The sequence below is a fragment of the Lissotriton helveticus genome, chromosome 5_1 (assembly GCF_964261635.1).
Source record: "Lissotriton helveticus chromosome 5_1, aLisHel1.1, whole genome shotgun sequence".
In the NCBI taxonomy this organism is placed as follows: Eukaryota; Metazoa; Chordata; class Amphibia; order Caudata; family Salamandridae; genus Lissotriton; species Lissotriton helveticus.
Window position 1 is genome coordinate 958,039,661 of NC_136065.1, and position 27,765 is coordinate 958,067,425.

General features: G+C 46.5%; 1 protein-coding gene across 1 annotated transcript in view; it reads left to right on the plus strand.

Moving 5' to 3' along the window:
- CFAP46 (cilia and flagella associated protein 46) overlaps positions 1 to 27,765 on the plus strand; it is a 1,487,057-nt gene that overhangs the window by 412,771 nt on the left and 1,046,521 nt on the right. Inside the window, exon 21 of the mRNA XM_078643461.1 lies at positions 27,174 to 27,323. Within this exon, the coding sequence (XP_078499587.1) occupies positions 27,174 to 27,323 (150 nt within the window). The remainder of the gene's footprint in view (positions 1 to 27,173; positions 27,324 to 27,765) is intronic.

Below are 27,765 nucleotides of genomic sequence, written 5' to 3' on the forward strand. Positions count from 1 at the left end.
GAGTGCATGGTGGAGGATGGGCGTATGTTAGTGGTGATGGGTGCGCATGTAGGGTAATGGGGGGTGAGAATGGGGGGGGGAAGTGTGATTGTATGTGGTTCTTTTTTGAGGAGGCGGAGTTGAATTGATAGAGGCGTGCTCAGTGTGGTTAGTTAATGTGTGGAAGTGGGGGCTGAGAGTGGGGGGGCTAAAGGGTGGGGATTGTCTGTGTGCGTGTCGGTCTGGTGCTGAACTCGGTTAGGCGGATTGTGGGTGGGAGCTGTGGTGTCATGGGTGAAAAGAATGGGAATGTGGGCTGGTGAAAGGGGGGAGGGGGTACGGTTGGTGTATGTGGGTGACAGATCTATGTCTGTGATTGAGGAGTGTGAGGTATCAACCGTAGGCGGGTGTATGACTAAGGTGCCGGTGGTAGAGGGGAAGTGCGTATCCTTTTGGGGCGGAGGTCTGTTAGAGGTGTTGTGGTTGGGGGCTGTGGTGTCAGGGGAGAGAGGAATGGGAGTGGTATGAATGGAGGTCAGGGTGTTGGTGGGACGGGAGGGGGTGCGGCTGGTGTATGTCGGGGAGAGATCTAAGTCTGTGATTGAGGAGTGTGAAGTGGTTGCAGTAGGTGGGTGGATGACGACGGTGCCGGTGGTGGAGGAGAGGTGCGTGTCGTTTAGGGACTGAGCTGGGTTAGCATCGTTATGGTTGGGGGCTGTGAGGTCAAGGGTGATCGGACTGAGTGGGGTCCGCGGATTGGAGAGGTGCTGTAAGAAAGTGTGGAACAGGTTGTCTAGTAGTTCCAGGTTCCTGTCTGTGGATTGGATTAGTACAATCCCGTTGTTATAGATAGTGATGGAGGTTCTGCCTGGGAAGAGTTGGGATGGTGTGATGGAGAGTGTTTGGCCATGTGCGGATTTCCTGGAATTGGATACGGTGAGTAAAGAGAGGAACGTTTTTCTCTATTGAGCTCTGCGTGCGGTGTGGAAGATGATATCAATGTTTACGGCACCATTGACCGGTGAGTAGTAGGTGTCTGCAAAGGGTATTTCAGGGTGGGACCTCAGTAAGTTGTGTTTAAAGCGTTTAGCGGCTTTTTTGGTGAGTGCGGGTGGGTAGTTGATTCTGTCTGTGTGCTTGCCGATGAGCTCCATGTTGGGGTGACGGAGTCGGTAGGTGTGGGAGGGTGCCCAGTAATCGCCGGTTGCATGGAATGAAAGTGACACTAGTGGGCAGCCAAAGTGTATGCGGTAGTAGTCAATGCAAGCAGGGATAAGATCTGTAGTGGGTGCGGGTTGCACAGATGTAGGGTGCACAATAATGATATACTGGAGCAGAATACAAACACATACAATAATACCCAATGCATGTAACAACAGTGGCATTAATGAGCAGCCAGAGTATATGAGGTAGTAATTGGTGCATAAAGGAATGAAACTTGAAATGGAAGCAGGTTACATAAGTGTAACAGGTCAATATGAGCAATTAATCGGTGCATTACAGTAAAGTCGAAGTGGGTTACAAACATGTACAGCATAGAATATAGGTATAATACTGATGATATACTAGACTGAAATACCGATGCAGATAGTAAAATACCTGAATCAAAAGTGACAATAGTGAATAGTCAAAAATGGGTGTTTCCAAATAAATGAGGTGCATGAATCAGTAGCAAGATAGAGTTACAACAAAAGTTATATGCTATATAACAATAGTGAGTAGTCAAAAATAAATGAAGTATATGAATCAGTATCAAAATACAATTGCAACCATAAATTATATGAGACCTAAAGTGACACTAGTGAGCAACCAAAGTATATGAGGTAGCAGTGGTGCATAGAGGTGAAGAAAAAGTGGGATGTGCAGTATACCATTAGGAATATTGACATATAATAACACCGTAAAGGGCAGACACCCTATCATAATCTTGCGTGTAAACATATGATGTAAATATATGAGGTAGCGTTGGTGCGTTACAGTTGAAGAAAAAGTGAGATGTGCAAGATACAACTAGGCATATACATATAGTACCACTGTAGTAAGGCAGACATTTAATCGTGAGGAATGACTAGTCCATGATGGTCGCCAGGGATAGACAGTCTAAGATGGCAGAACCGCTAGGGGAGATAGAGAAATTAGTCCTCTGTCTGCTGCTATTACTTTGTGCACAGGGAAGGGCAGTTTCACTTTCAATTAGAGCAAGCACTGCTCGTAGCATGCTGAGAGGGAGGCTTATCTCTACTTCTGGTGGACTTGTGTGGAGGAGTTGAGCTGAAGAGCTTCGTGGACATCAGGGGGATCAGTGGTATTTATTGCTACAGTTTTATGGCCCCAGCCATTTTGAACAAAGGAGATAGTTTAAGATGTGAGCAGGCGGGTGGGGTGAAATAAATACCTTATATACCAGCTGCACCGTGTGCATGTTGAGTTTGCCAGCCGAGATTGTCAGGTTGCTGTTGCAATGTTTAATCAAATTGAATACAGGGCTGGAGGGGGGTCTCTCTCTCAGCCCTCCGCTGTCTCTGTCTCTCCAGCCAGCTTAGATTCAAAATTACATTCTCTTAACTTGTCATCAGTTTTACAAGACATTTAGACCATAGTATATTTTTATACACAAAACTTTTTTCTATATACACCTCTGCTAATCACTATACAGATTATATTCCATGTTGAAGGAGAGCCTATTTGAATTTCAACCATACAGAACCATATTTCAAATTTCTATATAGTAAGAATCCTTGAAACATAGGCAACACCTATCAAAAAGACCAGATAAGCCTTCTTCTTACAACTCCCTGAAGAGTAAGTAACACTCACCTCTATCATGTTTCCAAGCTTTTAGACAGGTCAAAGGCAAAATGTAATCATCAACACATAGCAACAAGCATATACAATTCATCTTAAAAGAATCAGTAGAAAAAATAAATAAAAATAAGTAAGACCACCAGTTTCAATATTCAAATTCTGAACACTTAAAACATCAATAAGACAATAGAAATTACATTGAGACAAGTGGATAAACAATTACTCCGGTATTGGAGCTTTCATAGATTCACATACCTGAATCATTTCCCCGTCGTCGAGACGGGAGTCTCCGGTACATAAAAAAGTAATGGTTAGCAGTATAGCTAACTGTAAAACATGCCTAGGCCCATTTTTCTTTTGCAACCCATAACTTTCGTTATGTAAAAAAGAAAAGACCAAACTTTTCTCTTAGCCAATCAGAGGCACTCACCCTCTAGAACCCTCCTGAGAGAACCTCTTGCCCCTCAGATTTTCTACCGGCACGTTGTGCTAGGGAGTCTCCTTTGAGCTCTGCTCAAAATCTGGATTTCCAACTTTGTAAAAGCTTAATATTCAGGCTATTTCTTCTGGATTAGTGAAATTAGAATCTATTTCTTATCTACATTCCTGAAAATGGCTGGAAAGGAGAAAAAGGGTCTGTCTAGAGCCTGTGCCACCTGCTCTAAAAAGAGACTCTACACTGATGACCCACATGAAGACTGTATATATTGTCTTGACCCGGACCACCAAGCACAGGATTGCAAGGTATGTCGCACTTTCTCTAGTAAGACCCGTAGAGATCGTGAAGGACGCCTTCTAATTTGGCTTCAGAAGATCAAGGCCAGAAAGGAGGTGGTTTCTAGTGATAGGGACCAGGAATCCTCCACTTCTTCCAGGAGATCTAAAAAAAGATCAAGGTCTCCTCAGGCTCATTCCTCAGAGGACCATCCTGAGAAGGCCCTAAAAAAGACCAACCAAGGGTCTTCCGGGCGTAGTCCTTCAAAATCTCCTCAGAAAAAATCAAAGAAGAGTAGAGGACTCCCTTTAAAAGAGAAAGAATCCAAAAGAGCCTCTTCTGAGCCTTCAAATACACCACCATCGGCTCCGTCATCATTCAAGAAGCCATCCTCTAGTATTCCTGAGGAGAAGGTTAAAAAATCCACATTGTCGACGAAGAAATCATCGACTACGGCGACGACTAAGGTACAGGAGTTACCAGTAGTGGTATTGGAGCCAGCGTCGACGGGAGCGTCGACGACGGGAGCGTCGACGACGAGATCGTTGACGGCAGAGGCGTCGACAGCGAAGGTATCGACGACGGGAGCGTCGACCACGACAGTGTCGATGTCGGTGACATCGTCGACGACGGCAGTCTCGACGACTGGATCGTCGTCGACGGTGATGACAGTGAAATCGTCGACAGGAACGTCGACGATGATTACTATGTGGTCGGCGAGGAGTGGATCTATGGCGCTGACAACAGCTTTGTCGACGGTGGTATCGACGACGATCTCGTCGACGGGCTCGTCGACGAGACAAACTCCGGAAAAGAGCAGGAAGAAGATCACCAGCAGTAACTTCTCCTAGTAAAATTACTCCATTGGTCCCGTCGCACCTTTTGGAGGAAGAAGAGTCAGAAGATGAGGAGGATGATGGGCCCTTTGGGTATGCCCCACGCCCATCGGAGCTCCATGTGAAATGCCAAGATGAGGATGATGAGGAAGGGTATGAGGAATACCACAGTGTCGCATACCACCGCTACCAACAAGAAACTCAGGAGCAGATGGTAGCAATGCCATCATCCATGTTGACGGATTTACAATCTATGTTGGCGGATTATAAACGGAGGTTTCCTACGTCAGGAGTTTCTCACGACATTCCACCTTCACGTCCTCGCTCAATTCCGGCCACTCCAGTCTGCAGTACAGAAAACCTGCTGGACACTGCTCCGCTGACACCTCAGAACCGTCAGCAGCAGGATCCTGTGACAGCAGATGATGATGATGATGACCGCGAAGAAGGGGAACTACCAGAACCCCACAGAGAATGGAATGATTATCTGATTCCTTCTCCGCCTTCGCCCACCCAAGTACCGGCAGATTCTCCACCGGTGGATATTGGTGAATTCCACAACTTAATGGAGAGGGCGGCGAAAAGATTCCAACTGCCAATGAAAACAACTCAAGCAGAATGTTTTCTTTATGACTTTAAAGAGCCATATCAAAGATCAGTCAGGTCTATACCAATTATTGACCACATATGGAAGGAAGGATTGCAGGTCATGACAACTCCAGCAACGGTTACACCGGTACTAGCGAGGCTGGATAAAAAATATAAGGCACCTGTGGACGCTTCAGCTTGTTTACTGGGCCATCCTAAACCGGACTCCATCATCTCGCAAGCAGCGCAGCAGAAGAATCCAGCAGCACCTATTTCGGCACCTCTGGACAGGGAGGGACGGCGTTTAAATAACGCAGGAAAAAGATTCTCCTCCATGTCAGCGCTCCTGGTCAGAGCTGCTAATGCCATTGCCATCCTGGGCAGATATGACAGACAGTTGTGGTGTGATGTAGCACCCTATATCTACCTCCTCCCGGAAGACTCTAAGCAGGAGGCGAAGAAGGTTTTACAAGAAGGAGAGAGAACTTCGGCTGAAGTTATTGATTGCGCTATGGACATAGCTACCACAGCGTTTCGTTCCCTCGGAGGAGCAGCAGTTTTGAGGCGCCAAGGTTGGCTGAGTGCCACTTCCTTTAGACCAGAGGTCCAAAATAAGATTCTGGACCTACCCTTTAATGGGGAGGATCTCTTTGGGCGCATGGTGGATGACACCCTTCAAAATATTAAAAAAGACACGGATACAGCGAAATCCTTAGGTGCATTACAGTACCGGAAGGGGCCTTTTCGAGGCGCCCGTGGAAGAGGACAACTCTCGTATAGAGGTGGATACCAGCAAGGAAGATATACATCCTATCCTTCCTCTTCGCAGCCCTATCGGCAGCAATATGGGCAGAAACAATCGGGAGGCTTCTCTAAGTCAACTCCCAGAGGACGAGGAGGTAATTCAGGAAGAGGTAATAATAAAAGACAATGACAACCTACAGATTGCGGATCCTTCTCCTCCTATCCTGTCAAATGTTCCCCTGGGTGGAAGAGTGACTCATTATTTACCACAGTGGCGGAAGATAACATCGGACAAATGGGTTCTCCACGTGATACAATTCAGACATACATTAGAATTCCTTCACTTCCCTCCTCCCACGCCGCCGACATATCAAGAAGCTAAACACCTATCCCAGATGCGTCGGGAGATTCGGGCAATGCTCCGAAAGGGAGCAATAGAACCGGTGCCGAACTCCCAGAGAGGAAGAGGATTTTATTCCCTTTTCTTCTTGATCAGAAAAGATGCTCTCAGGTGGCGTCCGATCTTGGACTTAAGGCCCCTGAATGCCTACCTCAAGAAACAGGCATTCAGAATGGTAACCCTGCAGGATATTCTGCTGCTCTTAAACCCAGGGGATCAGATGACCTCCCTCGATTTGCAAGATGCATATTTCCATATCCCCATCCCTCAGTCCCACAGAAAGGTCCTTCGTTTTGCAGTAGCCAAAGACCATTACCAATTCAAGGTGCTACCATTCGGCCTAAAGTCTGCACCGAGAATATTTACAAAATGTCTGGCGCCGATGGCGGCCTATCTAAGAAGACAAAAATACCAGATATTTCCATACCTGGATGACTGGTTGATAAAGGCACCATCGCAGGAAGCAGCTAACGAATCCACCGTAGCATGCATGGAGCTGTTTGCGGATCTGGGCCTGACCTTGAATGTAGAAAAATCATTTAGCCAAGGGATTCGGCAAAAGAAAGTCTCTTTCAGTCAGAAGATACAAGTCGCTTCTGCGAACAATGTCCTCATTCATACCACTCATTCCCCTGTGTCGCTTACGAATGCTACCGTTACAAGAAGAACTGGATCTTCAGTGGTGCCAAGCAAAGGGATCCTTCGAGGACAGGATAAGAATCACGCGTCCAATGTTGCAGGCAGCAAAGTGGTGGACTCGCAGGAACAATATCTCTGGGGGTCTCTCTTACCTGACCGAACCAGCTCCGTTGGTGGTCACCACGGAAGCCTCTCTCGAGGGATGGGGAGCCGTCCTACAGGAGTTACAGGTCAACGGTCGATGGCGCAGACAAAAACAACACCTTCACATAAACCTATTGGAGTTAAGGACAATAGGATTAGCGTTGTTGGCTTTCCTGTCAAGAATAGAAGGAAGATCAGTGTTAGTGCGGACAGACAACACAACTGCAATGCACTATATAAACAAGCAGGGAGGACCAAGATCTCTCTCTCTGTCAAAAGAGGCACAGAAAATATGGAAATGGTTGATAGATCATGGAGTGACTCTGAAAGCCATACATCTTCCAGGAGATCAAAACACGACAGCGGACACCCTCAGCAGGCAGAAAACGACCTGTCACGAGTGGGAGCTGGATCAGGACACACTGATGTCCATCTTTGCCAAGTGGGGAATACCAACGGTGGATCTATTTGCCACAGCCCAGAACAAGAAATGCAGATTCTTTGCAAGTTGGCGTCACCAAAGGGGATCATGGGGGAATGCGTTTTCGATGGCATGGTCAGGCGTCTTTGCCTACGCATTTCCGCCAATTCCCCTCCTGCCACGAGTGCTCACGAAGATGAAAAAAGAACCATGCAGGATAATACTGATAGCTCCTTGGTGCCCAGGCAGCATTGGTTCACAGAGCTGCTCCTTTTATCGGAGACCGAGCCAACACGTCTTCGACCAATTCCAACACTACTGACTATGGAGAAGGGACAAGTACGGCATCCAGACCCGACATCATTGCAATTAGCGGCCTGGCTCCTGACTACGGAGAATTTCAGCACTTGAGCATTCCAGCAGAATGCTGAGAAATTCTGGCAAAAGCAAGAGCGGAAAGCACTGATAGAACGTACAGGATGAAATGGAAGAGATTCTGCTTATGGTGTCAGGAGAATGCCTTACATCCTCTGCGGGCAGAGGCGCATCAGATTATCCCATATTTGCTAAAACTAGCAAAATTGGGATTGGCCCATGCATCTATTAAGGTGCATTTGGCAGCAATTTCACGATACAGGAGAAACTCAGCACGTCCTTCTCTGTGGTCGGAGAGAATTGTGAAGCAATTTATGAAGGGGTTATTTCGAGTTTACCCACCTAGCAGGCCTCCACCACCTGTATGGCAACTGAACGTTGTCTTGTCACAACTTATGAAACCGCCATTTGAGCCAATACACAAGGCTGATCTAAAATTCCTCTCCTGGAAGGTGGCTCTTTTAATAGCTCTAACATCAGCCAGAAGGGTGGGAGAAATACAAGCCCTTACAACGCAAGAGCCATTTCTCCAATTCAGGGAAGACAGATTAGTCCTCAGAACGAATCCAAGATTCATTCCGAAAGTACCAACAGCTTTCCATTTAAATGAGCCCTTAATCTTGAAAAGATTTTTTCCTCAACAATCGACGGCGGCGGAAAGGACTCTCAACACTCTGGATGTCCAGCGTTGCTTGCAGTTCTATTTGCAAAGGACAAAGCCCTTCAGAAAGTCTACACAATTGTTTGTGGCGTTTAGTGCCCCCAGAAAAGGTTTCCCGTTGTCAAAACGAGGAATCTCAAGATGGATCTCAAGTGCTATCCAGTTCTGTCACCAAGCAGCGGGAAAGCCATTGACTGCACGTGTTTGTGCGCATTCCACAAGAGTGGTATCAACCTCAACTGCTCTATTTTCAGGCGTCTCCATACAGGACATCTGCAGAGCAGCCACCTGAAGGAGTACGCATACCTTCACCGGGCATTAGTGCCTAGATGCTCATGCAACAAGCGATGTAGCAGTGGGACAAGCAGTGCTGGGGAACCTTTTCCAATAACGGTGAGCCTCTTTCTCATCCCTCCTTCCTTTGTTGGGTAAGGAAAGCACATTTTATTGTTGATTGATATTGGATATGTCATTGAGAGGCAATATGTCTATGTATATATTGATATGGTTACTACTATGTGCAAGTATCATGTGTTGCATGTTAATGAAAACAAGGTGACAAAGACAAAATGTGCTATAATTTACTGCTCGCTATTCTGATTCAGGTATGCAAATCTAAGAAAGCTCCAATACTGGAGTAAGAAAACAAGTTCTCCAGTTCTGGAAGCTTTCATAGATTCACATACGCCCACCCTCCTCCCCTCAGAGGCTCACCTCGGATTGGGTACGGAAAATATAATAGCACAAGTGCCCGGAAATCTGAGGGCCAAGAGGTTCTCTCAGGAGGGTTCTAGAGGGTGAGTGCCTCTGATTGGCTAAGAGAAAATGTTGGTCTTTTTTTTTTTACATAACGAAAGTTATGGGTTGCAAAAGAAAAATGGGCCTAGGTCTGTTTTACAGTTAGCTATACTGGTAACCATTACTTTTTTATGTACCGGAGACTCCCGTCTCGACGACGGGGAAATGTATGTGAATCTATGAAAGCTTACAATACTGGAGAACTACAGTTACAAGTAAGTAACTTGTTTTCTTCCTGAGCAAGTGGTGATCTTTTGTAGTTAAACAGAAAATATGTGTCTAATAGACCAGGCCGCAAGGAGAACTTTAGATGTTATATATCTATCATGCCCATAGAATCACTTTTACAAATTCTAAGAGGGTTTGGACGATTTGTCAAGCCCAAAAGATGACATAAAGGCACAATCCATCTGGCTCTAGGTCTGGCAAATCGTAGGGAGAAAAATCGCAAGTGTTTCTCGTTTTTTAGGAAGAGCATACACGACTAGCACAAAGTAGGCTCAGGCATTGCAGAACCCCAAGATTATGTATACACCGCAATTGTCAAATTCCCATACCTAAGCTGACAAAAGTGAGCGAACACACACTGGTCAAATGTGGTTTGGAAATTCCTCTGTCTTAGGCACGAACCTCTGAAATAAAAATTGCCTTGTGAGGCTACAAATAGAACTAAGTGATTCATTGTGAGCTGCAACAGTCTCCCAGTATCTTAATTTAACAACACTAACCGCAGTGGATGAGATAGAAGATGGATCTTCCCGAAGGTTAGTTACACCAAGATCATGCAATTATTTTTAATGTATGCCAGCCACTTGATTTTCTTAGAACATTGTAGTTTAAGAATGTCTGCAAGACCTTCTCTGAAGGTTTGCAATTCTTTAGTAGCCCAAATGCGATCCCAGTAGAGGAGTGGCCTTAGAATGGGTAATGCATAGAGGGGCTTAAGGTCAAGGTCCAATCTGAGGGGCTCTAAAAGGGCACCTCTCCTCAATCCTGTTAGGGCTCTCACCACTAAGTCCTGATCATATCCTTGATATAGCACTTACGTCCAAAATGTTGAGGGTAAGGTCTGAAAAAACATTTTAAATGTCAATACCCCTTGCCCCAGTATTGGAACTTTCATAGATTCCCATGCTTTGTATCATTCCCCGTCGTCAGCCTGGGAGCCTCTGTAAATAGAAAATACCATAGCAGTATGTACAAAAGAGAAAGAAAGGCCTAGGCCTCATCTCATTTTGTAGCATATCAACCTCTTTTTGTAAAAGAGACCAACATTTTGCAACAACCAATCAGATTAGCCTCACCCCAGAGAACCCACATGAGAGAGCCTCAGAGCCTCAGATTTTCTACCGCACGTTGTGCTAAGGGAATCTCCACTGAGCTCAGATTTCTCTTCAACTTTTGGATTTCAACTGTATTCTCTTCAGGATGCTGTTTTCCCCCTTTTTCATCATCAGACATGGAGAAAAAAGGCCTTTTTAGAGTTTGTGCTACCTGTTGTAAAAGGAGGCGTTTAGGTGAATGACCCTCATAAGATGGCATTTATTGCCTGTATCCGGACCACAAGTTCTAGGTAAGATAAACATAAGGGTCCGTGAGGGCCGTCTTTTACCTGGTTCCAGAAGCTAAAATCTAGAACCGATCCAGTTTCTAATATGACAGTGATGAAGCCTCGTCGGCTGCGTCTTCGTGAAGATCTGAGAAGGAATACGATCTCACCCGGTTTCTTGTGAGCAGCGCACTCAAAACGCCTTCAAAAGACCTCCCATGGGTCTGACAGGCGCAGTCCAACTAAATCTCCTCACTGAGGTGTAAAGGAGAGGATGGGACTTACAAAGAAAATTCCTCAAAAAGCCTCTAAAAAGACCTCCTGGGGGTATTACAGGCGCAGTCCACCTGAATCTCCTCACCGAGGTGTAAAGGAGAGGAAGGGACTTATAACAGGAGAAACTGGTGTGAGGAAGTCTAGCTCGTCGACGACGATGGCAGTGTCGTCGACGACACCATCAACGACGACACCGTCAACGACGACACCGTCAACGACGATGGCAGTGTCGTCGACCAACGACGACGATGGCAGTGTCAACGACGATGGCAGTGTAGACGACACCGTCGACGACGATGGCAGTGTCGACGATGATGGCAGTGTAAACGACACCGTCAACGACTATGGCAGTGTATTCGACACCGTCGACGACGATGGCAGTGTAGACGACACCGTCGACAATGATGGCCGTATAGACGACACAGTCGACGACGATGGCAGTGTAGATGACACCGTCGACGTCGATGGCAGTGTAGACGACACCGTCAGCGACTATGGCAGTGTAGACGACACCGTCGACGGCGATGGCAGTGTAGACGACACCGTCTACGACAATGGCAGTGTAGACGGCACCATCTACGACGATGGCAGTGTAGACTACACCGTCTACGACGATGGCAGTGTAGACTACACCGTCGACGATGGCAGTGTAGACGACAGCGTCGACGACGACAGCGTAGACGACGATGTCTACATCGTCTACGACAACCGTCAACGACAGTGTCGGCGGATATAAAAAAAAAATACATTTTAAAAAAAAACTTCTGTCAGGGAGAACCGCCTGAGACAGAAGGGAATGATGTAGTTATAGTGCCAGATGATGATTATGATTCATCTGATGAGGACCAGAATGTGGAACATATCCAAAATCCTGACGCAGTATAGGACGATTATGTTATCCCAGATCCGGCTTCACCATCCCCGGACCTTGTGCATTCGCCCCCAGCTGACATAGGGGGTTTCCCTAATCTTATGGAAAGAGCATCTAAAAGATTTCGCCTTTCTGTTCCTGTGGTGCAATCAGACTGTTTCCTCTATTATTTTAAAGAACCTTTCAAGAAATCTATTCGTTCCATTCCCATAGTAGAGCATGTTTGGAATGAAGGCAAGAAAGTGATGCAGTCTCCAGCTACTGTAACTCTGGTTCTACCGTGTCTGGAGCAAAAATATAAGGCACCGGAGGACAGTCCAGCCTGTCTTATTGGTCAACCTAGACCGGACTCGGTTATTTCTCAGGCGACCCAAAGAAAATCAAGAAACCAGACGGCACCCCTGACTGCACCGCCAGAGAGGGCAGGCGCAGAGACAATGTTGGCAAGAGGTTTTCCTCTATGTTTAGCCTCCTTGTTAGGGCCTCAAAGGCACTAGCAATTTTGGGACGATATGATCGCCAAATGTGGTGCGATCTCTCTCCTTTCATTGATCAGCTTCCAGTGAGTGCCAAAGCGGAAGCGAGAAAGATGCTAGAAGAAGTCGAATGATCATCATCTGAGATTATAGATTGTGCAATGGACATTGCTACAGCGGCTTTTCGTGCCGTGGCAGGTTCAGCGGTCCTGAGGCATCAAGGTTGGCTGAGATGTACCTGGTTTTGCCTGAGAGCGCAGAATAAAATTCTGGATCTGCCCTTCGATGGAGATATGCTGTTTGGCAAGCATATAGATGATGCTTTACAAGACATTAAAAAAGGATACCGAGACGGCAAGATCTTTGGGCACACTTCAATATCGAAAAGTACCTTTCCGGGGTGCAAGAAGAAAAGGTTTCTCTAAATATGGAGGAGGTTATCAACATTGCTACTCCTCCTATTCACAATCCTCTCAATCATTCAAGTCTCAGTACTCTCAAAGGCAAAATCAATCGACGTCTTTCGTAGACAAGGACGTCAAGGGAAAGATACTTCTAAACGCTAATAGTGGCTTCCAGGCTCTGCCTACTGGTCCTTCACCCCTTGTAACACCGATGGGGGGGCAGGTATACACGTTTTCTCGATTGCTGAAAGATCATAACAACAGATCAGTGGGTTCTGAATATCGTTCAATTTGGCCATACACTAGAACTCCAAAACCTACCACTTCCCAGAGCTCCTCGCGCCACAGAATCAAAACACCTGCATCTTCTCCGTCTCCAAGTTTGTCAACTGCTCACCAAGGGAGAGATAGAACCAGTGCCACTTTCTCAAAGAGGAAGTGGGTTATATTCCAGGTTTTTTCCTCATCCACAAGACGGAAGAAAAGTGGCGCCCAAGCTTTGATATGAGGGAGCTCAACGCCTATCTCATAAAACTCTCTTTTCGAATGGTCTCTCTTCAAGACGTCTTACGTCTTCTAAATCCAGGGGATTATATGGCGACTCTGGATCTCCAGGACGCATATTTCCACGTTCCCATCCACCCAGCTCACAGAAAATATTTACGCCTCACAGTAGCCAAGAGCCACTTTCAGTTCAAAGTACTGCCGTTCGGGCTCTGATCCGCTCCGCGGATATTCACAAAGGTGTTGGCCCCGGTAGCAACATTCCTAAGGAAACAATCACTGGAAGTTTTTCCCTTACTTAGACGATTGGTTGATAAAAGCTCCGTCTTCTCAAGCATCGGCAAGGGCAGTCGAAAGTTACATCCAACTTTTCAATCACCTGGGTCTGCATCTCAACAAGGAAAAATCAGTCTTTATTCCATCCAGGAGGGTCAAGTTCCTGAGCTCCATTCGGGATACAAGAAGCTGCAAGGTTTTTCCTTCGGAAGAAGGACAGAAAAAGCTAATCTTCTCTGCCAACCATTTACAAAAGAGACGATCCCTGTCAGTTCGTCTATACAAGTCTTTCCTAGGATCGATCTCATCTGGCATACCACTAGTTCCGCACTGCAGACTGCGAAGGCGCCCCTTGGAAGAACAACTGAACATGCGAGGGCGCCAAGTGTAAGGTTCTTTCGAGGACAAGATAAAGGTCACTGATCTCATGAGAAAAGCAGCAGGCTGGTGGGCTATCAAGGAGAACATCTCGAGAGGTTTCTCTTTCAGAATGGCTCCATCCCCTCTGATTTTAACCACAGATGCCTCTATGGAAGGGAGGGGCGCTGTCTTACAGGACCTCCAAGTGAGCAGTTACTGGAACGCAGAAAAGCGTTTTCTTCACATCAATCTCTTAGATCTCATAGCGATTCGCCTAGCCTTGCAGGCTTTCAGGACGAAAGTTCAAGACGCAACCGTGCTGGTCAGGACGGACAACACAACAGCCATGCATTACATAACCAAGCAGGGAGGTACGAGGTCTCATCTGCTCTCGAAAGAAGCCCAGGGAATATGGGAATGGGCAATTCTCCACAATGTCGTTCTTTCAGCAAAACATCAGACACCTTGAGTCGTCTGAAATCGGCCTGCCACGAGTGGGAATTGGATCAAGACATTCTGGAGGAAGTGTTTCAACGCTGGGGAACTCCAACAATAGACCTGTTTGCAACTCCAGAAAACAGGAAATGCCGACCCAATGCAAGCAGGGATCACCATCGAGAGTCGCTAGGGAATGCTCTTTCAATGTCTTGGTTAGGCGCACTTGTTTACGCCTTTCCTCCAAATCCCCTAATCCCACGGCTTCTCAGGAAAATAAAGATGTAACCTTTCAGGATGATCTTAATAGCACCAGCGTGGCCACGCCAATTCTGGTTCACACTACTTCTCCTGCTTTCTCGGGTCCATCCATTTGACCTATGTCCCATTCCATCTCTATTAACAATGTCCCAGGGACAGGTGATACATCCAGATCCTAGTTCTCTCCATTCGAAGGCCTGGCTCCTGAGCACAGGGAATTCCACAGCTTAGATATCCCTCAGGAATGTAGGGAGATATTAACTCAAGCTCGTGCACCAAGTACAAACAAAACCTATTGTGCTAAATGGAAGTGCTTCTGCCTATGGTGTCATCGTAAACACATCCATCCATTCTCTGCAGCTCCTCATCAAATACTGCCTTACATTCTATCACTGGCTAAATCGGGCTTATTCTCATTCTTCCATCAAAGTACATCTGGCAGCTATTTCAATATTCTGAAGAACAGCTTCTGGTTCTTCTCTCTGGTCTGCTAGAATTATCAAACAGTTCCTGAAAGGTCTTTTCAGGGTTTTTTCCTCTCCTGCGGCCACCACCGCCAGATTGAGATTCTGACTTGGAATCTCAATCTGGCTCATCTCATGAAACCTCAGTTTGAGCCTATCCACAGGGTGGATTTAAAATTTTTGTCTTGGAAATTAGCTCGCCTTTTAGCCCTCACTTCAGCTAGGAAAGTTGCAAACTCTATCCATTTTAGAACCTTTTCTACAGTTAAAAAAGGACACGTGTTTTTAAAGACCAATCCAAAATTTAGTCCAAAGGTCCCTTCGGATTTCCATTTGAACGAACCAGTGGTTCTAAAGTCATTCCTCCCCCGACCAACATTCCCTGCAGGAAGGTCTCTACATTCTTTAGATGTCCAGATATGTCTCAAATTTTATCTTGCACATACAATCGATTTGAAGAAATTATCTCAACTTTTTGTGGCTTTTAGTGCACCTCGAAAAGGTCTTCCTCTCTAAAAACAAGGAACCACACGCTGGATTTCAAGTGCAATTCATTATTGCCACCAAGCGGCAAGAAAGCAGCTGGAGAGACATGTACGAGCTCACTCCACAAGATCAGTTTCATCTTCGGCAGCTCTCTTCGCTGGAGTCCATATAAAAGACATTTGTAGGGCGGCTACATGGAGCAGTGCCCATACATTCACAAAGCATTACTGCCTGGACTCTTTCATAAGGAGTGAAGCGGCAGTAGGACAAGCAATCATGAGGAATCTTTTCCAATGAGAGGTGAGCTTTCCCTTCTATCCCTCCTTCCTATGATTGCACATTTTTTATCACATAATGTTTCTGATGTATTGTTACAAGGTATATGATTGTCATATGATGACGGTTATGCAGAGATATTGTAATACTCAGGTGGCAAAATGTGCACTGGTGACTTACTGCTAGCTACTTCGAAACAAAGCATAGAAATCTATGAAAGTTCCAATATTGGGGCAAGAAAACAAGCTACTTACCTGTAAATTTAGGTCCCCAGTATTGCTAACTTTCATAGACTCCTCCCCTGTGAAAGCTCAGCCTTCAGCAAAAGTGGTTACTGATACACAACGACTGCGAAAATCTGAGGCTCTGAGGCTCTCTCATGTGGGTTCTCTGGGGTGAGGCTAATCTGATTGGTTGTTGCAAAATTTTGGTCTCTTTTACAAAAAGTGGTAGATATGCTACAAAATGAGATGAGGCCTAGGCCTTTCTTTCTCTTTTGTACATACTGCTATGGTATTTTCTATTTACTGAGGCTCCCAGGCTGACGACGGGGAATTATATAAAGCATGGGAATCTATGAAAGTTACCAATACTGGGGAACCAAAGTTACAGGTAAGTAACTTGTTTTCTTCTCAATTATCTTAATTGTATTCTACTCCTGAAATATCGTCTATTTTGAGCTTGCCATATGCATATACCTTGAAGTTTTAATTTCTTTAATTCCGATTTTTAAGGACGAGCAGAATCCTTAGTCAACAGAGTAATCTGTGAATAAATTATAAAACCTTGTGTCAAATCTTTGCACATAAAATGCTTTATTGGGCTTCTAAAACCCTGTGTTTCAAAACCTGCTAACTACCATGATAAAATAATTAATATGTTTGACGCTGTAGTGTGTAATCTGCTGAAGCCTTTAACTTATGATGAAGAAATACAAATGTTCATAAAAAGAGATGAAAGAACTACATAAGGTATTCTAAACCTTTTTTCATTCATCGTGCGTTAATACCAACAGCCGTCTTGCACTGGCAAAGCTTCAACTTTCTTACCCCATTTGAAGACATTCACATGTAGTCAAACCCCAGCAATCCACCTTTCCTAGAAAGTTCAGAAACGTATTTTTCAAATATTGCATTCCACGTATCCCACCAGATGGCAAATAACACTAATCAGAGTATACACACATCATATGGCAATATCCTGCATTGCACACGGTGTTCAGCCCAAAAATATAAAACACTAAAAAAAGCAAAACATACAGTGAACCCCAAAGCGAGCAATTTAGTCCGAGCTCATCTAACTGCATCACATATCACAATGAAATGTCATACTAACATAAAAATACTGTGTCTCTACACCCTTGATATGGCGCCGGGCATTTTTGTAGAAAATAGAAGCATTGCAAAAGTGCATATGGCAAGGGCATCTCAGTTTCAAGACAAAAGAAAATCTCACCTGCAAAGACTTGTCAATTAAAACATTACTTATTGTTATGCTAGGGCACTCTGTTACCATACGTCTCTCCCCAGCTGATAATATTGCTTAGCTGGCGTAGACATTGACATATTTGCATTCTTGCATGATAAAATATTGTCTAAAATATTCCTAAAATGAAAAACCAAAAATAAGCATTATATTAAAGCTCCTAAAAAAAAAAATTGTTGATGCCTGCTCTGTGTATTGCGGCAGGTTGTCATAGTGGCATAAGGGTGTGCTGGTGAGGCAGCATATTGAGTTCCCCCTTAATTTATAAACCGCAAACTGAAACCATTTGCCAAGCATATCTTCAACCATATTGTTTTTTAAAAGATTGTAGCCATCACCTCACACGCCAGCAGTGACAGAATGTTGGCAATCTTTAAACAATCCACAGATCATCCCAATGCATTGCCAATGTCCAAAAATATAACAACATGGGGAGGTGCCAGAGTGCCTGGCTCCAAGATGGCCGCACTCCTGTGGGGCTCCTTGTGCCAGTGACATAATCTGTGCCAATCTGGGTGGTAGCAACTATACACCTGGCCATACAGTCCCTACCCAGAGGTCTCCTGCCCTGTACTTAACCAAATACTGTGGCTAGTGTGCACCTCAGAGCAGTAGGGATGCTGATGCGTTCCCGGCACGATGCTGGATGTTGGCGGTGGGACAAATATGGCAGCCTGGTCACCGTGGGTGGCACAGCAGAGATAAAGTAGAAGGCAGAAGTCCCTAAAGCGAGAAAGTGAGCAGTGGAGACTGGGACAGTAAGGCTCGAGTGTGTATCTGTCCTCCTGGCCTGGAAAGCTGTACTTCACAGTGCGCCATATATGTCTAGAAAAACATTCAAATATCTGCCTGCCAGCAAAGTATTAGGGTGCGCCATAATAATGCGCTTTTATGCCTTGAAATACAATATTTCAGCAGAGATTTTGGCCTCTTGGGCCTCCCTCTCCTGCCTGCGAGTGCGACCCTCCAGAGCTCCGGGCCTCCCAGCTCTATGACCCTCTGAAGTTTCGGGCCTCCCTGTGCTTGCTGCAACCTCCTCCGGAGCCTCTGAAGCTCTGGGCCTTTTGAATTTACAACAGTCTTTCAGTGCTCCCTGTACCTTGCTAGAGGCAGGGCTGGCTGGCTGGGGTCAGCCTCTGCAGGGCTCAGAAGCTGGATGTTCGAGGAGCTCCAGTGGCAGGTTTCACAGGAGCCCGCTTCAACCACACTCACTGGTCCCTGTTGCTGATGGCTCATGCAAGGGTGAGTTTGAGCCACGGCCTCAATAAAACATATGTGTGCTGGAGCAGCTCCTCATGAAGTACAGAGCCATAACCCCTTGCAGCACGAGGCTGTGCACACCTTCCTGCAAATCAGGAAATAATCCCCCAGATTCATCAAGAACACATTTTGCTAATCCTTAATAGCGAAAAAAACCGAATCGCTATTAAGGAATAGCAAAATGCTATGCATCAAGAAATCACTAATAAAATAGCGATTTCTAATAATTCCCTAATTGCGACTCGCAATTAAGGAATATCTCTCCATTCATTCCTATGGGCCTAGAGGCCTATAGGAATGAATGGGTAGACAATCTCAATTTGCCAATCGCAAATAGCGATTCACAAATTGAGATTGCGATTTCAAAGTTGCAGGGGTGTCCAAAGGACACCCTGTTGCACCCCTGAAATGATGTGTGCACATATGTTGCGCACACACATACCCTTAGGGCATGTGTGTGCGTAACATGAAACTTTGAAAAATGCACTTTAGTGCATTTTTCACAGTTTTTGCAAATTACCATGAAGTTGTACTTCATGGTAATTTGCGTGCCCTAATAGCGAATTCGCTATTTTTTTCACTTTCATGCATTGCATTTAAGGAATCTCAATTTGAGAATCCTTAAATGCAAAGAATTGCAATTTAGCGAATTTTAGCGATTTTTGCATTTGGGATGATGCATCCCAAATGCAAAAATACTGCTCGGGCCAGATTCTCAGAATCTGGCCCTTTGCGAGCGGATTTTCGTTTGATGAATCTGGCTGAATGTATTTTAAATAAATAAAAAACAAACGACGACGTCGGTTTATCCGGTTGGCGTCTTTGGAATCGGCAGTCCACTGTGTTCTCAGAAGAAACACATAGAGCCTGAAGTAAAGTACCAACGAACCCAACCAATCCTGGAGCTACTCTTAGCATGAGAGTAGCTCCATGATCTGTTGGATGAAGCAGGTTCACACAGCGCTCCTTTTCAGATTAGGAACCTGTGCTTGCAGTCCGCTGGCTTTCGCCCAGCTAATACATATGTGCGGGCTGCAGTGCGCGTGTCGGCCGCCGTAGCAAGACAGACGGACAGTCTGACATGCACACTTTAGCCTTTAGGCAAGACATTTCTGCAACCAATCAGATGTAGGAATGGCCCCTGGCCCCAAGAGGAGACAGTGAGTGCCCTTTACTAAATCAAATGGCTGCAGCTGCTACACTCACAGCAGGCGGGGGCGACACTCCTCCGCCCTGCAGGAGGAACCACTGTGGTTGCTAATACAGCACCATATTAGGTGAACTAAGCATTTTTGTCTTGTTTAATGCCAACCACATTAATTTCTAAAGGTTCATATCCTGGTCATTCACTGTGCTGACGTCAGAGCAATGAAAGGCAACGTTTTGTTTTCCACTGCTTTTGTGCTAGATCAAATAGGGCTCTGAAACCCATTCTCTACCAGATGTTGGTAACCTATTTCCCCAAGTATGCAAGCGCACAAGTGAGTCAGTGTAATCCGAGACTGCCATCTGGGCAATCTTAAATTATATGCTGCCCCAAGGGAATTAACAGAATGCAGAGTGTGCTCTATCGCAGCCAACTGCCTTCTCCCTGCCAGGTTTGAGTTTGTTCAAGCGGCTGACTGGACATTTGAGTTGGCACAGTGGCATTACACACATTGGTTGACTCCCTCTGCAGATTATGATGAGGGGCCCTAGAGTTTCCCTGTATATCACATATGTTAATTGGCCTTGGGCTGTTTGGGAGCCACCATAAAGGGCTGGGGCAAGCGTTGCAGCGTCCTGCGTTATGCCCCTGGTTGATATCGGCTGAGTAAGAGATGCTGTCAATAAGGGGTTGGATTTCCACTCATACGAAGAGTAGAGAAGAGCACATGCTTTGTGTGGGGGAAGTGGCATAAGTCCTCAGAACATAGAGAGAAGGGGATACAAGGACAAATTCTACATATTTGTATTTGAGGAGGACAGAATACTGCTGAGAGTGGTAGGGGTGAGTGGCACAATGCTGCTTTTTCCCCAAAATGTATTTGAGTAGGGATAGTGGACACATGGTTAAAAGGTGGAAAGAAATAGTTTGTGACAGGACGTCAGGTATATGTAATTAATTATCTACATCAAGAGTTGTGTGGTTTCAGGAAGGAAAATCCATGTTGTTCATGGTTCCCCATGGCTCCTCTACCTGCGTATATCTGATCGCAATTGATAATTGCAGGAAAGCTTGCCTTTTCTCTGTGGTCACCCAGGATATTGTGCCTTCTTATAGGCCTTGTGTTTGCTGGTATAATCATTCTGCACCTGGTGACACTGACATTCAGTGCCAGTGTGTGTGCTCCGTCCCTAAACCTGTACTGTTAAATTGGTTTCCCCCAAGTGGGCCTATTTAACTTTTCAGTAAGGCCATGGTTGCTGATGCTAGGGACATGGGAATTAAATGTCATATGTGGGCAGGTGTGTGTACGTACACCACTCACATGTGTGTTACAGACATCTTACTCCAGTGAGGACCATTGTGTTCTGGTTAGACTACAGGTTTAGTGTACTGCAGTGTCTCCTGGCAAGGAAAAGACCCTATGCCATGTAGAAGAAATATATTTCCACTAATGCACAACTAAAGTTCACAGGTCTGAGTGCACAATATATGATAATGGGGCATTATGAAAAGTAAATAAATAAATACTCAGATTTGTAGAGTGCGTCTAATCACCCATGAGGCGTTCCGGGTGCTGTCCATAGGCACAGGCCCTCAAGACCCTCAAGGAGGGGGGTTGTTAATAAGTAAGCATTGGATGTGCATTCAGTCTTTAGAGCGGGGCTGTAAGGTAAATACGTTATAAAACAGTTTAAAAACAGACAGCACAAATTACACTTTGATAAACATACTTTTCCACAGATGCTTTAAATGGAAACAAATAAGTGCAGGTACTCATTACATTGAGCTAGGGGCGTGGTAATGGGCGGGGTTAGAGGAGGGGTGATACATGTATATGTATGTATAAACCATTTTATAGCGCGCTCTATTACTTGGGAGTATCCTGGCGCGATGGAGAAAGACAGAAAAAGACAGCGAGGGGACCAGCTTATGCCACACCGATAAACAGATGAGTTTTGAGACTCTTCTTAAACTGACCCACGCACTGAATGGAGCGCAGGTGAAGGGGAAGGGCATTCCATGCCCTGGCAGCCACCACGGCTATCGACTGACCCCCTAATCTAGTCCGCTTAAAGCGAGGAAGAGTCATCTTGTATAGGGAGGACGATCTAAGGCAACGTGGAGGGGCATAAAAGGTAAACCGTTTCCTCAAGTAGGCTGGCCCTTGATCATGAGTTGCTCAAAAAGAGAGCACTAAGGATTTGAATAGAATGCGCTGTGCCACTGGCAGCCAGTGAAGGCTGCACAAGTGGGAGCGGACGCTCTTCCATCTCGGAACATTAAACAGGAGATGGACAGCGGCGTTCTGGATGACCTGTAAGCGTTTGACCAGATAAGCAGGAATACCGCTGAACAAAGCGTTCGCGTAATCCAGTCTCGATAAAATGAGAGCTCGGGCAACAGTCTCTTTTGCTTCTTCTGTGGGAAGAATCTTCGCAGCGCTCTCAGGGTAGCAAAGCAGGTCCCTGAGAGTTTCCTTATGTGGTCTTCAAATCTTAAATCTTCCCCAAACCACATACCAAGATTTTTAGCAGGACCACCCATCACCTTAGGGCTGGAAATGTTCGGGGGCCACAGCGTATCTTTAAAGCTGGAGGGAAAAGAGCCGTAGAAGAGGACCTCGGATTTGTCCTCATTGCATTTCAGCTGGGCCATAGTCAACCAGCGAACGACTGAGGACAAACAGAGCTGGACTGCCGTGGTATCCAGATGATCGTCCGGCCAGGTAAACAGCAATTGTGTGTCATCGGCATAACCAATTATCTTAGCCCCATACTGTTCCGCCAGGTAAACTAGGGGAGTGATGTAAACATTGAACAGTAAGGGACTAAGAGTGGAGCCCTGAGGGACCCCGGTGAGAAGTGGCTTAGGCTCTGAGGCATGGGGCGGCATCCAGACCTGTTGCGTCCTATCCGATAGGAGTGATGTTAGCCAGGCCAGGGCACAGCCACCAATGCCAATCTCAGACAGCCTGGCGAGAAGGAGCTCATAAGCAACGGTGTCAAACGCGGCAGAGAGGTCCAGAAGAATCAAGACCGCTCTGCCGCCACCGTCCAAACACTCCCGGATTGCCTCCGTCATTTCAACCAGAGCTGTCTCAGTACTGTAGGCCGCCCTGATTCCCGATTGAGCTGGATGCAGGGCGTTGGAGGTCTCCACGAAGTTCTCGAGTTGGCGAAAAGCCACTTTCTCACAGAATTTTGCCAATGCCGGCAGAAGGGATATAGGACGGTAATTCCCTGGAACAGCAACATCCAGCCCTGGTTTTTTTAAGAGCGGCAGAAGCTTTGCCTGCTTCCAGCCTGCAGGAACAGTTGCTGAGGATAAAGAAAAAATCACAATCTGGGTGACCTCACTGCATACAGTACTGGCTACTTCTGAAAGTACCCGAGCAGGGCAGGGGTCTGAGGGTGAGCCAGATTTTAAGGACTGAAGAAGTGTCAATATATCGCATTCAGCAGCCACAGAAAAGTCCGTGAACTGCTGGGTGCCACAGTGACATAGCATAGGGGGGGAACCTGCCGCTCTGCTGGCTTCTGGCAAAGCAGAGAGCAGGTCCTTCTGAATCTTTGCTATTTTATTAATGAAAAAAACAGACAATTCCTCGCACCATTGAATGGAGGAAGGGATTGTGGCTGTGTCAGCAACAGGGGATAGAAAGCTCTTTACAATAGAGAAAATCTCTCTACTGTTATTATTCGCTCTGGCAATTCTCCCTGCATAGTAGCTGCCTTTTGCTGTCCTAATAGCGGTATAATAGTCCTTTTGGGCTGTACGCAGGGCGGCCTTTGTCTCCGGACTATACTCGTGTCTCCACGCTCGCTCCAACTTTTTACACCCCAGTTTCAGCACCCTCAATTCGGGGGAGAACCCAGGTTGAGAGGGGGTGCGACGGAGCCTTACCATGGTGTTATGTTTTGTAGAAGCATCAGCCGCCTGCTGCACCCACCCATTAAAGCCACTAACCGCCTCGCCTACCACAAGGGCAAGCGTCGGGCGGGCTCTAGATAGGGCCTGGCCGAACGAAACCAATTTGATCTTCCTGGGGTGGCTCAGAGGCAGGGCGCAAGCCATTCTACCTGCGTCCTCCACCTCCCATGAAAACCTGATAAGCTCGTGATCGGACCATGTCACTCTTTCTGAACTTAATGCCTTGATGGGAAAGTTAGAGCAGACTAGGTCCAAAAGGTGACCACCATCATGGGTTGGAAAATCCACCCACTGTTTGAGTTGAGCCAGATCGAAAATTTCCCCCAAGCATCGGGCTTCAGTAGAGTCGGAGACATCAGCATGAATATTGAGGTCGCCTACCAGAAGGAATTTCGGAAAGCTCAGGGCCCGTGGCACTATACACTCCTCCAACACATCAATAAAGTGCCTAGCATAGCCTGGAGGCCTGTTAATCAGTGATCCTCCCAGGGTAAAATGGGGATTAACAGTAAGAGAGAAATGGAGTACTTCTCCATCGGCCACTTCATCGGACTGCTCAGTGGAGAAGTGCCATCTCTCCCTATAGATTACTGCTAGCCCGCCCCCTCTGCCTGTGATGCGGTCAACTCTAGCAATACTAAAACCTCTAGGGACAGCGAGTACCGTGATCGGAGCACAGGTGTTAGAAGCCATGTCTCCGTGATGAGGAGGAGCTCTAGCTGTCCGTCAGCGAGTGTTTCAAAAATATCAGCCGCATGTTTTACCATGGATCTAGCATTAATTAACCCTGCCTTAATCACAGTAGGGCCTGATCCACTGCCTGTTCGTGTGGGTAGATTAGGCTGGGGCAGAAAACCACAGTTTGTACACTTCCCGGCAGTACAGTCCCGCCCCGCCCGAGTGCAGAGACCCCTTCCAGCTACCAGATTGAGCTTCAGTAGGTCACTGCGAGAATATCTGACCCTACCAGCCACCCTCCTACGGGGGAGATGCCGGGCAGAATGGCTGGCCCTGGGCCCGTCCGAGGCACGGACGGGCACAGACTGGCCCTCCTTTGGCGCTCCTTCGGCGCGCAGACGGCGCGCCCGCTGCGCACGTCCGCTGCGCTTCCGGGTGACCATAGCTTTTTAAGTGTTCCGCCCCTCCCCGCGCTAGAGCGCTACCTCGATGTGCACCAGGGATCCGGGCCTCACCCAATATGGCGCCTACCCCTGCTCGCCACTGCAAACAGCACACAGCCGCGGTGGATCGGGACTGGGGAGCGATGTCAGGAGAGCACACAGGAAAAATACAGTGAGCGAAGCAAGGCACTGCAAAAGGTATAAATGATTTTAAAAAATACAAGTGAAATAAATGCAGCTATTTAAAATTATCCAAATTGGCTTGCTGGGATCGGTAGAGGCAGAGGAGGAGATCCTCGCAGTCTGCCTAACTCCAAAGCAACCCCCAACGAGCTGCCACCACCTCAGGAAATCGCCCGGGCCCACAACCTCCCAGTCTTTTTAAGTGTTCCGCCCCTCCCTGCGCTAGAGCGCTACCTCGATGTGCACCAGGGATCCGGGCCTCACCCAATATGGCGCCTACCCCTGCCCGCCACTGCAAACGGCACACAGCCGCGGTGGATCGGGACTGGGGAGCGATGTCAGTAGAGCACACAGGAAAAATACAGTGAGCGAAGCAAGGCACTGCAAAAGGTATAAATGATTTAAAAAAATACAAGTGAAATAAATGCAGCTATATAAAATTATCCAAATTGGCTTGCTGGGATCGGTAGAGGCAGAGGAGGAGATCCTCGCAGTCTGCCTAACTCCAAAGCAACCCCCAAGGAGCTGCCACCACCTCAGGAAATCGTACATGTTGATACAAAAACACTTCTGTTGAGTACCGTATTCATTTTGCCCTTGATAGTGGTCTCAAACTTTTCATATGTGCAGAGAAGGGCAATTACACCAGTTCCATGACATACCAAAACATGAGAGAAATGTCTGAAAAAAATCCAAATGTGCTAACTCATTACACAAAATAAATGTCAAACACCACATGTTAATATTTCCTTGTTTCATAATAGTTACAGCTTTTTAATGTCAGACTGTTCCTACTTACTTGCATTTGGCGCAATCCTTTTACATTCAAGAGTACACACACATACACACAAAACAAGTATTCCACGCATTTCTTTTCAAATACCTCCTGAGTGTCCCGATTCTCTTCCACTCCGATTTCATTTCTCTCTCACACACAAAGAAGCAGGCAAACACTCTCTACCAGTCTTCACACCCCGAATCTCTCCATCCCTTCCCCTCACTTATCTCCCATTTGTATCTAACTCCGTCCCACTCTCTTTACCCCACTTGTATCCTATCATTCTCTACCATCATTCTCTCTATTTCTCTGTATCTGGTCTTACTCTTTCTATAGCTGTCCTGATCGCTTCCCCATCTCTATCTGCGCTTACCCCTTCTGTCTATCTTTTTCCCCTTTAAAATCTTCTCTGCTTCTTCTATATCTGTCCCTTCAATCTTCACCTTCTCTCACCCCATTATCCGCCCTCTCCCCTCGGCAGAAGGCCCCGCGGTCGGGAAGCTTTCAGTGGCAGACTGTGAGCACTGCTGCGTCGTGAGCATGTGCAGAGTCCAGCAGGGTAGAGGTCACAGACAGTACAATACTGGCCTCTGATGGGAAGGTCAGTAGATCGCTTCTCACCTCACCTGGGGACCAAGGAGTCCGCGTAGATAATCCCCACCACCATCTCGTCCCTGCCCATTAAACACTCAATGTCACAGCAGGCGGGCGGGGTGGGGTGGATTCCCAGGGACAAGCCAGTCAAGGAAAAGACAGCCAGACCCCAGTGAGACGCTAAGGGGTGAAAATGACCCTTGTTACCTGGGTTCTTAAGTGGCCACTCCTGGGCAGGCTCCCCCCACCCCGCGCACACACACACACACACACTCATTCAGTCTGCACACATCACTGTGCTGCGCCCCAGGTAGAAAATGTTCCATACACCATCTAACAAGGCGTCCCAGCATGGAGGCTCGGCAGGGGGCTGTTGAGGGCAATGACAGCTTCCATCTGGGTGGGGAGGGGAGGGAGTAGAGTCTCTTGCCGCAGCAGCAGGCCTGCAGCAGGCCTCCAGCAGGCCGCTCAGGCCCTATCCTGCCGCTTGTCTCAGCTGAATGACACAGGCAAACGGCAAACATACTGCTAAAACGAACAGGAACACAGCTGGCCCTCGGCATCGGGCAAGGCCGGTGCCCACCTTATCAATTCGACCTTGAGTACCGGTACTCTCCTTGGCAGTGGAGAAGTGCCGGTACTCAGCTCGGTAAGAATGAGAAGTGCCGGTACTCATTTAAAGCACTGCACAGAGGTAATACAAAAAATCTACTTTCACCAGTGAATTAGATTTTCAAAACGAAGTGGAAGATAACCTTTAATAACTCCAAAACTTGTGAATAGATTTACACTAAATTACAAAAAGCACTCTAGGTGATATATAGATATATTAATTACATGTTTAAACTCTGGATTTGGCCCCTTTTTTCTGATAGGTGACTCCGCAGCTTTAGTATATATTGAAAACCGCATGCTTTCTTTGATTTCAGATTTGTGAATATGTACTGGATCTAACAAATGGAAAGTTACCAGATGAAGTGGTGCCCATTGCTGTCAGAAATCAGATTATTACTACTTGGGTGAAAGTGAAACATTTACTTCAGCAACAGATCGGTCCAGAACTTGGAACTGAGGATGAGGTAAGGCTCTCTTTGATTTGATTAGGATAAGGATATTTAAAAAGATATATATGACTGCTGTCTGTAATGTTATAGCCTCCCCTTCTCTATTGCACTCTCTCGCTCCCTCTCTCAATTTGTTAAATAGTTATCACCTCTGTCATAAATCACCTCCCAAATAACGTAAGATCAATGTATGCTTTGCTGTGAATAATTTGAGTGATACAATGGCCCGATTATTTACTTTTGGCACTTTAAGTGTTGTATTAATAATGTGCTTACTGTCACTTGAGCTGGGGAAGCCAGTTATTGAACTGCTATCAAAACATAAATTATACAAGTCATGCCTGGGGGTTGTGATCTGGTTGCAGCAAAGCCATGCGCCTATCCCATCTTGGATGGCCAACCCCCTAGTTCACTGCCTTCGGCCATGCGCAGCAGGGATTGACCAACCCCTGCTGAT